Source organism: Hipposideros armiger, unplaced genomic scaffold (genome assembly GCF_001890085.2).
Source record: "Hipposideros armiger isolate ML-2016 unplaced genomic scaffold, ASM189008v1 scaffold_4, whole genome shotgun sequence".
Classification (NCBI taxonomy): Eukaryota; Metazoa; Chordata; class Mammalia; order Chiroptera; family Hipposideridae; genus Hipposideros; species Hipposideros armiger.
This window is the reverse complement of record NW_017731354.1, coordinates 7,562,527-7,579,447: the sequence shown is the minus strand read 5'-3', so window position 1 is coordinate 7,579,447 and position 16,921 is coordinate 7,562,527. Positions and strand designations below refer to the sequence as shown.

Sequence of the window (16,921 nt, the reverse complement as noted above, 5' to 3'; positions counted from 1 at the left end):
AGCCTACACTCTTAACCATTTGACTGTGATCTTATGCTTTTCCGCTATCTTTACCATCTTCTTAGTGTCAGTCTTCAAAGTCTTTTTAAGGCCTATAACAGTCCATCTAGTATGGATATAATAAATTATGCTGTTTCCAGTTGTCCCTTATAGATACAGTAAAATAAATATATTTGGGTATATTACTTTTGCTATGTTTGGGTTATTGTAATAAAGTATTTTTTATATTCAAATATACCACCAAATTGCTTTCCAAAATATTTGTTCTATTAACAAAGCTATTATAAGTTCCAATGTCACCATAAATTTGCCAGCAGTAACATTAAAAAACTTATTTTCTAATAGTTAAAAATGAAGAACCATGCTGCAAAATGAACTATCATTAACATTGCATACTAATGTAGTTTACTAATTCAATTTTCTCTTTTGTGAATTTTAGCTTATATGCTTTATGTAGTTACCAACTCAGATCTTAAGTTTGCTTATCAATTTATGAGCTTTTTATAGGAATATTAATCCTATGTCCATCATATATGCAATAAAATGTTCCCAATATGCTGTTTCCCTTTTAATATGGTTATTAAGTTTTCATTTGTTTTTGATAATAAATCTTTGTTAAAGGCAATCATAGTTGAAAGTTACAAGGTCTTAAAACCTTACAATTTTCTAAATAAAGTTACTCCATTGCTTTGAGCATATTAATGAATGACTTTCAAATAAAAGACTTAAACAGAAACCTATGTCAAAATATACATGTTCAATTAACAGTTTGATCAATTTTGACATCTCATAAAATTAACTCAGTGAGTAAAAGCCCACTATACCCCAAATCACCAAAAGAGCTACATACCTGTCGCTGTAAACATAGGCGATTTCTGTCATGCAAATGCTGATGATTCGAAAGTGATGAATGCCAACTCCGAGCCTGACTATGCAACTGAGCTTGAGCCATATCAGAAGGCCGTGCTACAAGATGTGAAGTAAAGTGCCGATCAAGGTCATGATCTAAAACATGACTTGAATTTTCCTGCCCAAATGTTGACTCATCAAATTGGGGAAGGAGACCCTCCTGAAGGAGGTCTTCTGGGTCAAGTCCGGTGAATGGCTCAGTTTGAGACTCCACTTGATGAAGTAAATTCTCTTCTAAAGATGAAAAGCCATTAGTTTCTACATGATCGTTGAAATGGCCCATTTGAGTTCCTGAGTCAACAGGACCCGGGAAGTTCATGTGCACAGGAGATAATTTTGAATTGCTATAATTACCCTGAGGATGTGATGAATGCATCATTTGGAAATTGTTTGAATTCAGCGATGTATTGGGATTTAGCATATGCTGAGTAGATTCTTGCTTGATTCCCCTATGAGGCGAAAAGGAATTACTTCCAGCAAAGTCAGATAAAGTCTGATTTGCATGCGTAGGGGCTAGGACTGCAGAGGACTGAAGAAGGCTGTTTGGAGACACATGATTACTGGAAAAGGAGTAATGTGAAGAAAACTGCTGTGAATTACTGACAGAACAAGAAGTCATATTTGGAGACGGTCCATTAAAATTTCCTTCTTGCCGATTGCTACACTTGAGAAAGTGTACTGAAGGATTTGATGTTTGAGAAAATTGTTGCATCGAAAGAGACTGTTGTGAAGTAGGTACATTAGTTATTTGTGGTGGGTGGTTAACACTGACTCTGTGTGGACCAGAAACATTAATATCCATAAAATTTTTAGACTGGCTAAGAGAATTTTGCCCTGGGTTAAGATTATTTCTGTTTTGCTGTGAGCGCAGTGAAGTACATTGTGAGTGTTGTTCATTGGCCTGAAATAAGGCAAAGTCATGGTGTGCCACAAAGCTTTTATTCTGATGCATAGAGTGAGAATGTCCTTGTTGGTGAAAAGGAGATCCGTTTTGATTTGAAATGCCAGTAGCTGTCTGATGGCCCCACATTGGACTGCCATCTGTGACATCTGGAAACAAACCATTGGGCTGGTTTTGGGGGTGGATCGGAGAACAATTAAACTGAGAGTGTGGAGATAACACATGTTCAGCTGGGCTACCAAAAGACTGATTAACATGATGAAATTTCATTGAGTCAAACTGATTTAACTGTTCATAATCAGTCATCTTCTGATGAGTTGGAGTACCTTGAACATGATTCAATGAGTCTATGTGCAAAGGTTCAAATTCTGCACCCAAGTTCAATTCATCAACTAGTGAAACAGGTCCTGGTTGTACAAATGCATCATCTGACAAACCTTCTAAAGTCTCACTAAAAAGATTGGCATCATCAAAAAAGTCCATCATTGGATCTGTCATCTTGAAAAATTCAGTAACAACCTGAGCTTTTCACTCCAAATGAAGTCTATTCAGCTTCTCTGTGGTAGATATTATTGGATCATTTCCAAAGGTCATCAACTAATCCGAAGCAGGTCAATGTTCATGACTGCTCTAGAAGATGACATGTCATGAAATGTCAGAATCCTAGAAAAACAAGAACAAAAGCAATTAAAGTTTATTTATTTAAATAATGAGTATTCATTAAACTCTACAAAGTTTATATGTGATTTAAAAACAAAAATCTCAGGTGGCCAAGTGGCACATTGGTTAAGAGCTGGCTTGGGACGCCAGAGGGCCCCGGTTCGGATCCCACATATGAAGGCCAGTAACACTGCCCTCTACAGCTAAGATGCTGAACAACAGCTCAACCTGGAGCTGGGCTGCTCAGTCGCCAGCTACAGCGTAGGTTGCAGCCCCTGCTGCAGTGGGTTGCCATGGGCTACCATGTGTAGCCAGCAGCCAGCATGAGCAGCCATCAGCCAGCGTGAGTGGCCATCCAGAAGCCAGCGACTGATCTACCTCAACCGGGAAGAGCACAATGATGGTGCCAACTTGGGCCAGTGAAGCAACGTCCTCCACAACTAGACTGAAGAACAAAAGGACAGCAACTTGTCTGTTCCCCTTCCCCCAATTCCCCAATAAAAATCTTTAAAAAAAAAAAAAAAAGATTTTTTTTTTAACTACGAAAAAAAGGAATTATTTTTCCAGATTTTATAACTGTGAGACCGAGCAAATGGAAGGCTATGCAGGCTGAACTGAACAAAGCATTAGCCAAAAAAATAAGGTAGGTTAAATCACTTCTCTGGAACATATCTTTTATTTAGTTAGCGCAGACTCTAGACGAGGGAACATTTATGTATACCTAAGCCATTAATTAGGAAAGCAATGTCTTATGTTTTTATATGAAGATATAATTATTTCTTCAAGAACAAGAAGAAAATAAAAATACAATGAAAGTTACTGAATCCAATATGCCATCAATTATAAGGTACATCAGTTGATATAACATGAAAAAATGCTGCCAATTCAACTATGATGCAATACCGCTTCCAATTTTTATTTTATAATTAATGAAATAACTTTCTTAATTGGCCAATAAACACATGAAAACTCAGTATCAGACATTAAGGGAATGCAAATTAAAATCACAATATCACTTCATACCTACTAGAAATGATATAAAAAATGGAAAATAACAAGTGAGAGGATGTGTAGACACTGAAAACCTTACACACTGCTGGCAGGAATGTAAAATGCTGCAGGCACTGAGAAAAAGAGTGGTGGTTTCTCAAAAAGTTAAACATAATTACCATATAACCTAGCAATTCTATGCCTACATATACACTATACACTCAAAAGAATTAAAAACAGGGACTCACATAGATATTTATACACAAATGTTCATAGTAGCATTATTCACAATAGCGAAAAGTTGAAAATAATTCAAGTGCTGATCAACAGATGAATAAATCAAATCTGATATATACATAATATGAAACATTATCTAACCATAAAAAGGGGATGCAATTCTGATACACACAACATGAACCTTGAAAACATTATACTAACTATGATAACCAGACACAAAAGGGAAAGTATTGCATGATTTCTCTTATATGAGATATCAAGAATAGGCAAATTTAGAGACAGATTACCAGGGGCGGGAAAAGAAGAAAGCAGGGCGGTGCTTTCTTTTATTTATTTTTTTTTTAGCTGAGCCATCCTGCCACCTGTTGACAGCTCAGCTGGGGAAGGGAATCGAACCACTGTTGCTCAGAGCTCAAACTTAACCAACTGAGCCACTCGGCCGGCCCTAGAAAAAGTAGATTCTGTTTGGGATGATGGAAAAATTTGGAATACTTGGAAATAGTGGTGATGGTTGCATACTACTGTAAATAGAAACGCCATTGACTTGTCCACTTAACGGTTAAAATGGTAAATTTTACATCCTAGCTTCACGCGCGCGCACTCCTTCCCCAAGGCCCGTGCACTTGATGAGGGCACCCTTCCCTCATTCCAGAGTCTTCTCAACTTTCTCAGTGAGGCCCTTCCTGACCACCTATGGAAAACATCATCATTTCCTTCCACATCTCACATTCCCCAGCCCTGCTTTATATTTTGGACTTAGTATAACCTAACATTCTATATATTTTACATATTTATTTTGTTTAAAGTCTATGTTCCCTGTAAAATGTAAATTCTAGGCAGTCAGTTTTTATTGGATGTATCCCTAGTACCTATTAAACAGTATCTATCACATAGTAAGCAGTCAACAAATATTTATGGAATGTACAAACAACTTTCTTTTTAGGTGGGGGAGAAGGAATGCCATGAAAGGCAGAAACTTTCTTTTGTCCTTTTTAAAAAACCTATGTAAAATTTTTTTATAAAATGGCAACAGTGGTTGTTATCTGGATATTGAATTTATGGCCCATTTAAAAAATGGTTTTAATTTTTAATTGTAGTAACATATACATAACAAAATTTGCCATCTTAATGATTTTTAAGTGTACAGTTAAGTATATTCACATTGTTGTGCAACCAATGTCTAGAATTTTTTCACCTTGCAAATTTGAAACCGTGTGCCCATTAAACAACTCTGCATTTTCCCCTTCCCAGCCCGTGGCAACCACCATTCTACCTTCTGTTTCTATGAATTTGACTACTTTAGATAACTCATACGTAGAATCATATATATATATATATTTTTTTTTTTGACTGGCTTATTTTACTTAACAAGGTTCATCTACTTTATAGCACATTATAATATACCATTGTATGCATATTATGGCTCATTTTTAATGTGGGGGGAGGTATTTTTCAAGTTCTTTTTGAATAAGAAGCATGATGTGTTGCTAATAAAAATCCACTCTTCGGTATTATACAATACTAAGCTATTTTATGGGAAGTGGAGTAAAATATATCTAGATGGCAAATCCCAAACTCTGACCCAATTTTCAGCCCTAAACTGCTTAGAAAACTTCTAACGAAAGTACTCTGAAAGTAATTCTTTAATTCGGACATCAACTGCGTCTCTGCTTAAAATACTTAACAGTTACTTATAAGCCTAAAATGGACATTTTCAAAGTAGGCTAAAAGGATCCAAGAGAAATTTCATTACCCAACTTTGCAGACTAAAACCTATTAGTATATTACTTGCTTTACCCTTGGCAGAAGACCAAAATTCTCATCTCTGGTACTAACTGAATGTGTGACAACATATTTAACCCTCTGGCCTGCAGTTTCCTCATCAATGACCAGCTTAGATTCGATGCTTGTAAAGGTGTATATTTTGGTTTATTTTCTGTCCACATATTTACAAATGTTTAAGAACTCTAAAGATTTCCATGAAAGGAATTTAAAAACAAACACCCCAACCAACTAGAGATATAAGCTCTATCAGGGAAAAAAAAACAAAAACTTAAAATCCTCAAGGAATAAATGCAAGGAAGATATAAAGTAGAGGGCTCCATATTCTGAAATAAAAACTTATCTGAGATTTAACTTCAAAAATACTTTTTAATTTCAAAAAAAATCGTACTGATTTTTTCTCTTGAAGACAGCAATCATAATGTTCTCTATACCTGAAATTCTCCAAAAGATTAACTTAAAGGTCATTATATTATGATTGTTCTCATTTTTTTAAAATTTTTCATGCTTATATGACCTTAACATATAAAAATACATGTACTAGCAAAAATTAGAAACTAACAGAAAAATAAACCAATTAGTAATAGTTATGCAAGACATCCTCCTACATTATTTCCAATAGCTAATTAACAATTCTTTAGGTTTTATTAACGTACAATATACAAAATCATTACAAAAGCCCACTTGATAGGGGACTTTGATGTGATGTGTTCCAATCTATATTTGTTTATACAACTCTATTAACTCCCATCCTTAATTCTGCTCTATGTATTCTTGATATGTTTTGGATTAGTCTAAATGTACAAGTATTATGTATATATTCAACTGCTTGATTATAAATTACACTACTAGTTAATTAGAAAAATATCCAGCAAATACGAGTCAACCATGGCATAGCTGAAGGAGCTCAGGAGTAAGTTCCAAGTCCAACTGCCATCTATAAGCTGTGTAACCTTGAGCAGTTCTTGGAAGCTCTCAGTCTGTTTCCTCATCTAACCATCTACCATTGCAGGGTTGTTGTAGAGTTCAGAAGAATATATTCAAAGTACTAAAATATAGGAAGTGCTCAATAAATATTATTTCCCCTCTCACTGACCTGTAGAACTAGGCGCATAGACCAAGATTCTATATTGACTTCCTAAAAAAATTACTAAGATCCAAGCCTATTATATCTGATTGTACTTAGATTGTACTTCCAACTCATTTTAAAAATATTTTATACTAATCAGTAGTCATCATATGCCTAAACTTAACTTTGCCCTGCCAACATATATACTCATTTGATTCCCTTGCTAAAGATAGCAGGGTCTCTCCACTCTTATTTGCTTCCATTACCCTATAGGTAATCCATGCTTCAACCTCATTATAAATATTTCCTGAATTCATCAAACTTTCTCACATCTCCATTAATACTTTCTGGAAGTTCTCTGCATACAACAGCACTCCCCACCACTCACCTTCCACCATTTGATAAAGTAATGCCTTTGTGATTCAACTCAAGCTCTACCATCTCTAGGAAGCCTGTGTATACGTACACACGTGTGTACACACGTGTACACACACACGTACACGTACACGTACACACACACACACACACAGAACTGTTAATTTTTGTATTCCACACCTTACACACGGCTTTATCATTTTTGGTCTACTTTGTCTGTCTTCCCCACTAAATGCAACAAATGCAAATTGAGTCTCATTCATTTTTGTATCCCTAACATCTACTATAATAATTCCTGGTACAGAGCAAATACTCAAACACTTTCAAGAATTAAAAAATGTCCTAACATAAAACAAAACCTTTCAATCCTTACTAGTTATGCCAAAAGTTGAGATCCAAAAGCATTCTTTTAAGCAATGGTATATCATTTTATGACTTTAAGAATGCCCCAATGAACGATATGCTTTAAAATGTTAAAATAGTAAAGTCTGTTATATTTTAAAACACACACACACACACCACCCATATGAATGGCTCAGTGATGCAATTTAAAGTTTAATTCCATTATCCCTCAAAGAACCCTACTTTCATTGATAAGTCATTCTACAAGGGGTCCTACAGCATAGTAGTTAAAATTAAAAGTACAGGATCTGAAAATATACTGGCAAGGTTGGAATCCTGGCTTTACCACTTATTAGCTATGTAATCTTAGGCAAATCAATTATTTTGAAGCTCAGTTTCTTCACCTGTAAAATGGAGATTATAACAGTACTGATCTCATAGAACTATAGTAAATAATCTATATGGAACACTGTGTAAACAGTTTTCACACTGTGCCCCTTGGATTGCTGGGTAATCTTTAGCCAGTGACAGGGAGACAGGGTGTTAGACCTCACCATCCCCATTTCCTCCCCAATAAAAGAGTTCACCCTGAATATTCTACTTTCACTTATTTTGCAAATTGAGCTTTCAAATAGGAATTTTTTAGAAACAAAGGATTTCTTGGTTTAAAAGAACTGAAAACCACTAATCTAAATAGCAACCACCAATGCTTATATTAACATCTCCCTATGCAGGTGCCCATTTACTAAATTCAATTACCTGTATTTTGTTGGCATTCACACTTAGTGTTACTCTGCATCTCACGAAACGGAAAATCGTTAAAACACAATCTCCTCTCTTCTGTTGCTAAAAAATTATTGAGGATAACTAATTTGGGGCTGATGCTGAAATTACAAATTTCTTAGTTGCTATGGAGGCAGGTCAAGTTGTTTGATTCCAAGTCCTGAATATCAATCATACATATAACCAAATTAAGTGTAAATATATATTCTAAAGCCATATAAATTTCAATTAAAATGAAAAACAGAAAATTGATTTAAATGCAGAATTTTCCAAAGTTTGAAATACAGTAAAAACTGAAACCCAGATTGATTATCACCATCTAACTTGCAGGGTTTAGAAATACGTACAAAGTTCCTAAATTCTAGTAAGTGCTTAATAAATGCAGTCTTCCCTCTCATACCTGTCATCTCTTTGCTGACTTCCCAAGAGCCAAGAGTCACGCAAGCTCTCCCTTGACAGGTTTTCCAGTTTTCCCAGTTTAATTTCACCAACGATCTTTTCAGAACCATGTATCTGTCTTTGCATCTATCCCTTTTTTGTTCTATTCTCAGACGAGGAAGCATGACTTCTCCAAAGATAAATCTTGCACCTCTTAATACCATTCCATCTAGCCTTTTAAAGGACTTACGCCAACACACATTCCAACCCTCAGGGATTTTTAATCATCCCCTTGCAATTGCCTTCTAACTTTAGGCATCAGCAGACCTCCCCTACCTTAACAAAAATGTACAAACCAAATCACTTTACTTCTATCCCTCCACTTAATGACCAACACTGAAAATAAGTGATCCACGGCCTCCATTTTCCAAATACCCATTTGCCTGTTAACCTCTTGTACTACAACTATACTTTCAAAGATGACCAATAACCTAGACAGAACTGAATGTTCTCTCAATCCCTGTCTTTGACCACTAAGAAACACTTGCCATCACTAAGCAAAGTGACAGTAGAAGCTAAACTCAAATTCTACCTCCTGTATGAAGCCTCCAATCATCTATGAATCTCCATCTGTTATACACTATTTAAGCACTTTGAGTGCTTAAAACAACAAGGCCTATGACTTCAGATTCCACCTACCACCCTGTTTGGTCCATAATAAAAGCTCTTTAAATAATTTCTGAATTCAGCTCAATTAACCCCTCTGCCTTCTGGATATTTTAGCTTCTATGACACTACACTATCTTAGACTTTCTTTCCTATGGTTTTCCTTGCTTTTCTTATTAAAAGTAGTTTAATATACATAAGTTTCTATACAGTGATTTCATTTCTATCAAATCCACTTAGCATTTCAAATTCAGTCAAATGTTGACACATCTTTCTCAACATATCTTCTAAAATGTGATTTCACATTCAAATCATTGAGAAACTTAATTCCATTTTCTTGGAATACTATAAATGATTCCTTTAAATCTTTTTTCTTACTATAGGTATAAAATTAAAATATAAAACCAATATCCCACTACTTTAATGACACCATATACCATCTCATTGCCCTCCCTGAAATCTGATCAAAATCATTCATCTCTTTCAAGATTTCTTTGATGAAGTTATAACCATTTTTTTTTGTTCTTCCCAAACCATACCCCCTAAAATAGAGTGCACTACTCACTCTATTTTAAAACCAAACATTTTTAAGGATCAAGAAAATACAGTGTCTCTTACTCAACTATAACTTTGAGAACATAAAACTGTTTTGTTCTAATCTGCTGCAATTCAATAGGCACAACTTGGGTACTCATTTTGGGACTGAGAATCTTTGTGTTTGCTATTTCATAGTCCTTTGTACTATGTCTCACTTAGGTAGAAATATGTACTCCTCATCCAATATTCAACTTTGGAGATTAAAAATAAAAGCACAAGATTTTTCACATATAGTATTTTAATCATCCACATAACTGACAGTATCATACACTGCTAAAATGAGTGTATGCTGGAACAAATTCGGAAAATTATAGGGCATTATTGCTAAAGTTGAACATATGCACACCTATGACCAGCTTCTCACTTGCAGAAATATACACTCCACAAGAATGTGTGCACATGTGTACCAAAAGACAAGTACAGGAATGTTCACATCAGTATTATTCATAACAGCCCCAAATTGAAAACATGTCCATCAAACATTAGAGTTAACAGCAATGACAATGAACTACTCCTGCAGGGAAAAACACATATTAGTCTCAGACATAATATTAAGCAAAAGAACATATACTGTATGATTCATTTACATAAAGTTCAAAAACAGGAAAACTACGCTATGGGCTTAGTGGTGAGCATAATGGGTACCTCTGGGAAGGCTGAAAGGGAGCGATAACTGAGAGGGAATATGAGGGGAGCCCTCCTGGGGTGCCAATAACATTCTATTCTTTAACCTAGGTGGTGGTTTCAGAGATGTGTTTACTTTGTAATAAGTCAGACAGCTATATTGTTATGATTTACACACTTTTCTGAATGTCCACATAACTTAAACAAAATTTTAAACCTAACTGAAACAAGATGAAACAACTGTAAATAAATAATCATTTAGAGTAGTATATGTCACTCATACAAATACTGGTAAACAAATATAGGATGGTCTCTGAAAGGACATAAGTAAACTCTGTAGACTACTGATTTTAACACGTTTACCAAAGCAGAAGTAATAAGTGTATTCTTATTTTTGGATATGCAGTGAATTCACTAAATTATGCAATCTCTGAAATAAAATACTCCCCAATACAAGAGCCTTAAGCAATGCAGTTTCTCTGTACATCAGTTTCTTCATCTATAAAACAGATTACGTGCCCAAAATCTATAATCTTAAATTCCTAGATTTGCTTTAGGTAAAGCTGCCCAGTTCCTGGAATGGAAGAACAAATTTTAATGAATAAATATCTAATTGCCTTTTTAAAGATAAATGCTGCAAAGATAACATAACTGAAAAATATAGAGAAATAGATTAAATTCCAGTCCATGGGCCGGACAAGTGGCACACCGGTTAAGAGTTGGCTTGGGATGCCAACTCTGAGCAGCAGGGCCCCGGTTCAGATCCCACATGAGGGCCAGTGATGCTGCGCCCTCTATAGCTAAGACGGTGAACAACAGCTCGACCTGGAGCTGGGCTGCCGTGGGTCACTGGCGACAGCATAGGCTGCAGTGGGGCTGGCCAGCAGCTGCCGTGAACCACGATGAGCAGCCGTCCAATGGCTGGCAAGCAACTGCTTCATCCAGGAGGAGTGCAATGATAATACCAACATGGGCCAATGAAGCGACGCCTCAACAACTAGATTGAAGAACAAAAAGGACAGCAACTTGTCTGTTCCCCTTCCCCGATTCCCCAACACTGTTCCCCTCTCCCAATTCCCCAATAAAATCTTTTAAAAATAATAATAAAAATAAATAAACAAATTCCAGTCTGTTAATTCCATGGGGAAAATAAGAGTGATTTTTAATTTACTCCAAATGTGATAAAGCACAAAATTTTTAAATAAAACAAACTTGATGCAAAATATGACACCTAATCATTATTCCATTTTTTCCTTCATCTTATAAAAGAAACTAACAAGATATATTAGCAGTTATATATCACATGTCTAGTCATTGATTTCCAATAGAATAAAATTTAATATACTTTATGCTGCTGCTTATTCAGAGTAAACTAAACTGAAAAGACCACTGGACAAGAAAAAAAAAATATATATATATATATCCCCCCCCAATTTCAAACCATGTACCTTTGTTGCAATAACAATGTTTCAAATTACTGGTTAAAAAATGTTTGTTTTTTGCTGAGCCATCCTGCCACCTGTTAACAGCTCAGCGGCAGCTCAGCTCGGGCCAGGAATTGAACCCGAGCTCTTAACCAACTGAGCCACTCGGCCAGTCCTTAAAAAATGTTTTTAAGTAAAAAAACCCCAAAAAACCTTAATATTCAGTTAACATCAGTTAATAATGCCAAATTATAACAGAAACATCAGCATCTGTAGCTAATTGATAAATAGCTACTAATGCCCTGAGCTATAATTTTCACTCATAAGCATCGGAAGTTTCATTAAAATGACAAATTTAATATCAGGCTGCCTACAAGCTAATAACTTTAAAGAGTTACATCAAGACTATAAGAATTTTGTATTCTGTATCATTACCCAAATAATATGTAAATGCAAATAATACTATATTTAAGTTATTGTTTTTCTCAAACCTTCATATCTAATGTAATCTATATTAAGAAAATATTCACAAACTTTCAAAAATTGCAGTTCACTGTTAACACACTGTAAGCGGGCATTTTTCTCTATACGACAAGTGTACTCGTTTCCCGTAAACAATGTGTTAAAAGGTAAGGACATTTCAGTTACCAATTCTTCTAACATAAATATGAAGCTTGCTCCTTCCTCTCAAAACACACACGCTATGTGTATGTCATAGGGGGTGTCACACATACACCTAATATACCATACCTATCCTGAAGCACCTGCATCACTCAGATAAAGGCAGCCCCCACCTTCTGAAGCACTTACTTGTGTGGGGATAATGTCCAAAACCCAATTTCTTGCCAAACATGTTTTCCACTCATCTTCATCTCAGTAAATCTCATCACCATCTATCTAGTTCAAGCCAGGAACCTTGAGGTCATTTTTGACACCTTTCCTGTAACATCCAATCCATCATGAAGATGTCATTCCCCCACCATTCCTATCTCCTGTTTCTGTCTATGTAAAATTATACACACACACACCCTTTTCCTTTCCTTCATCTCTATATATGCTACCCTAGTTCATTACCATCAAATGGTACTGAACAACTATAACAGTACAATGTCTTTGCTTTCTCCAATCCATTCTCAACCAGTGGTATTTTTAAATTTTAAAGCACGTTACTTCTCTGCTTCAAAATTTTCAGTGACTGCACTGTCCTTAGTAAAGCCGGAGTCTTTTGCATGCCCTGTAATGCCCTGTGTGATCTGCTCTCTGCCCTTTCATCTGCCATGTTTTCTCTATTGTTGTAATCCTGCCACCTGGAACTTTCGGTTCCTCCAACCTAACAAGCTATTTCTTGCCTTCATACATATCTTTCTCCCTCCCAGAAAACTCTTTCCCCGTCTGGCTTCTTTATGTCTTGACTTAAATAGCACCACCTGAGAGAGGCCTTCTCTGACCACACAATTTAAAATCCTGCCCATTTTTCTCCCTCATAGCACCCTGTTCTCCTCCTCTATTAAATCCATCACAAGATGTAATTTCACATTTACTTGTTCATTATCAGTTTCCACTATTAGACTGTAGAATCTACAAAGGCAGGGTTCACTTAAATATGCACTTAGGTAAATATTATACATAATAAATTAAGAGGTCACTTAATAAATCTGTTTAATGAATGAATGGATATGAATGACCTGGGATCCAGAGAACAAATTTAAAGTTCAAAGTGGCTTCCCCTTCTCTGGGTTTCCCATTGTCACTTGATCAGCTTTTTTGAGGGAGCAAAAAAATGTTCCTGTAAACTTAAAGGCAATAAAATAAAGGGAATGTCAGGAAGTTGTACATATGTCAAATAATAATGCCATGATCTCGTGGGAAGGGGGATCCTTAAGGGTTACAATGACAAGAGATGATTTTATTCACAAAGTAGAATTTGACCGGAGTATTCCCAGCGTGGTAAAATTTGAACAGGTGGAATGTAGGGGAGTGAAGTCCAAATAAAGAAGTAAACAGAGATACAAAGTATTAGAAGATAGCCATAAAACTGCAATGTGGCAACTTATATTTACAAAATAAATAAGTGTAAAAAAGCTAAGTTTTCTATCATGTAAGAAATCTACATTGTGTTAAGACATGTTAATCATGTTAAGACCACAGCTACAAAACATTTAAAAGGTTATAATAAAATCATTCTATTTCCTCAGTGCCCATAAATCTCTAATTCTAATCTTTGGCTTTTAAAGTTTTTCAAACACTTAAGACAATATTCTAATAATTAGTTTTCCTAATTCGTTTTCACTCTAACACTCTCAAGTTTCCATATTCTCACCTGTACTCTTTATTCACTATACTGATACCTGATGAAATTTCCCCAGTGGATCTACTATGCCAGTCTTATTTTTCCATTATAGACTTGAACCTCTCCAGGATTTCATTTCTTCTTCTGTCAAAGTATTTAGTTGACTTCTTCTATTACATTTATATCATTGATAAACACATCTAATCCTTTAGAAAATCTAAAGTATTCACAAGTATCAGTTTTTCTTTTACAATTGATAGAAGCTTCAATAGATTTTACTTCTAAATCTATACTACTACTTCAGCTCCTGCCTCTTAAATGTATACATTAAGCCCCTCCCTTCAACTCGATATTGTTTCCATAGGTAAAATGCCAAGGTCTAGTTCAAGCCTTATAGAAGGCATTCAGTTACATTAGATAAGGGGTTTGGATTTTAAAGTTTCTAAAGATACTTATGATTTCATTAATTTCATCTTGTTATGGGTTTTTTTTTCCACTGACAACACTGCTTATCTTTAGTTATACCTGCCCACTGGAGGTTATTCTTTTAAAAACATTCTTTTCAGGTAAGGCCAACGATACCGCTATTTGTTTCAAAACCTCTGCCTTTTCTTACACTTAAATCCAAGTATAATTTTTGTAACTATTTCAGAGGACAGGTTTCTTGGGATACTTAGAATCACAGAATTGTAAAACTGTAGAAAACTAAGGTTCACAGAGGTTAAGAAATTGACTAGAGCTACACAGGGTGGGGGTCGGGACCCCGGGATGTGCCATCCTGGCATGCAGATTATTTCAAACTGAAAACAAAGCCCAACAAACTCAGGAAGAGGATTTTTCTTCTTTTTCTTACCTCCCCCTTTCCTTCTTTAAGAGATTCAGATAGAAAAACCTTCAGGAAGAGAACCTTAGCATATTCACTTTAGCACATCTTATGAATTAAGTATGGTATTCTGGAAGGATCCATTCAAAACCTGTTCACTAGATTCCCCTCTGTCCCATTGTTTCTAGATTGCCTAGCAAGAATGTGTTTGCCACTTTCTAGGCTACCTGTGAATTGCCCATTTCCCCTTTGAAATACCAGACGCTCCCCTCCCCCTTTCTCCTTTGTCCAAAATGACATACCTACTTCATTTGCCTCAGTCTTTGGAATTTTGGGGCTTATATGAATTCCCCATGTGCATGTATTAAAATTTTATATACTCCTGTTAGTCTGCTGTATGTTGTCTGAATTATTTGACCAGCCAGAACTAAATGGTTTAGGGGAAAGCGTCCCCAGCTGACAACAGCTAGTCGAGTGACAGTCCTGATTCTCTCTAATCAGCACTCCTTGCAAGTCAAGAAGGCTTTACTGGTTACACCAGCAAAGTTTTTTTAACTCTACTTAGGACATCATCTTTTTCTAGTTAATTATAAGGTTTTTGTTTTTTAACTCTACAATAGCCACTCTCCTAAAACTTTTCAAGGATGACAAAGATACCTGAAGCAATTCTGGGAGGCAACTCTCCCCGCCCCACCCCGCAACCCCAGAGCATTTCATGTCTATATTACATACTCTAATTTATAGGAAACTGCCCAAGGGCTAAGACTTACCAATACTTTGTAGTACACTATAGCAACTTAATGTGACGTGTCAAAGTAACAGGAGGAGAAACAGAAAAGTCTTGGAAGATAATAAATACAGGTTTTACGTGCTTGAAGCAATAGATACTTTTTATTTAACAAGAATTTATCAATTATCTATCCTAAGGAAAGCTCTGTGCTGCCAGCTATTAACAAAAGGTCGCATTTAAATTCAAGTTCTGTAAATCCAACAGAAAACAAGAAACGCTATGTTCATCCTTTTGCATTGCAAAACAAAACACAACACAGCCCTCTCCCCTGGGTAATGTGGAGTCCCCCCTGAAGTTCACCTTCTTTCTATACATCCACGTTTGTAGAACTAGTGGTTCTTTGAAAAAGTACTGGTATCATTATGAACAAAGTTGAGTAGAGTAACATGACACAAGATAAGCCCTCTTTCCTTTGCAAGATCGTAGCTGGCTAAGTAGAACTGGAGAGTTTGAAATCAGAGAAAAGGAAAAGGTGCAAATTGGCATGCAAAACTGAAAAACTAAATTGTGAGTGATTTTATTAATGAAGACACACTTTATTTAATACGAGGCAAATCCTGAGATAGTTATGAGCATTTCACATGAATAATTCCAGACTTCCCAAAAAACTGTGTAACACTGCTAATAACAATTTAAAAAAATGTGTCTACTTGGTTCTGAAAAGTTTTATTTTTCTTTAAAAAAAAAGGGCAAAACAAAACCAAAAAAGGAACCAACAGAAACCCCTGGGCTGGCGACTGCGACAAGCCCGTAAGACACCCAGGCTTTCCGGGCCGGGTCGTGCTGGGCTTTGGGATGGACGTCCGCGAGGCGAGTCCTGGAACCACCCATCACGTCCCACGCCCAGAGCCCAAGCGGGCGGCCGTGGCGGCGGGGTCAGGGCCCCGCTGCAGACGTGGAGAGGCCCTCAGGGCGAGGGATCCCAGGGAATGCGGCGCGGTCGCAGCCCGGGAGGCAAGGCCTGCGACAGCGCCGGGGGCAGCCCGGGCTCGGGGGCACCGGCGCTCGCGCGGGACGCCCTGTCACGAGTCACGAAGGCGAGAAGGCGGGCGGGCGGGGGAAGAGGCTGCAGGACCGAGGGAAGCCCGACGCTCGGCAGGGAAGCGCGCAGACGGGGAGGCCCTGACCTCACGCGGGGCGGGGAGGGGAGCCCTGCCCACCCTGCCCTCGCCTCCTCCCGACGCAACAGGCACAGGCGCGGCGGCCGGTCCCGACCCCAGGGGCTGCGGGCGGCGGGGCGGGGGCAGCGGCCCGCAGCCATGACAGGCGCGGGGCGGGCGC

At 37.0% G+C, this 16,921-nt stretch overlaps 1 protein-coding gene across 1 annotated transcript in view; it reads right to left on the bottom strand.

The window, feature by feature from the left end:
- Window positions 1-16,921, bottom strand: part of CHD9 (chromodomain helicase DNA binding protein 9) — a 135,656-nt gene that overhangs the window by 118,164 nt on the left and 571 nt on the right. The window contains exon 2 of the mRNA XM_019644273.1: window positions 851-2,473. Coding sequence (XP_019499818.1) covers window positions 851-2,308 — 1,458 coding nt within the window. The 5' untranslated portion in view covers window positions 2,309-2,473. The remainder of the gene's footprint in view (window positions 1-850; window positions 2,474-16,921) is intronic.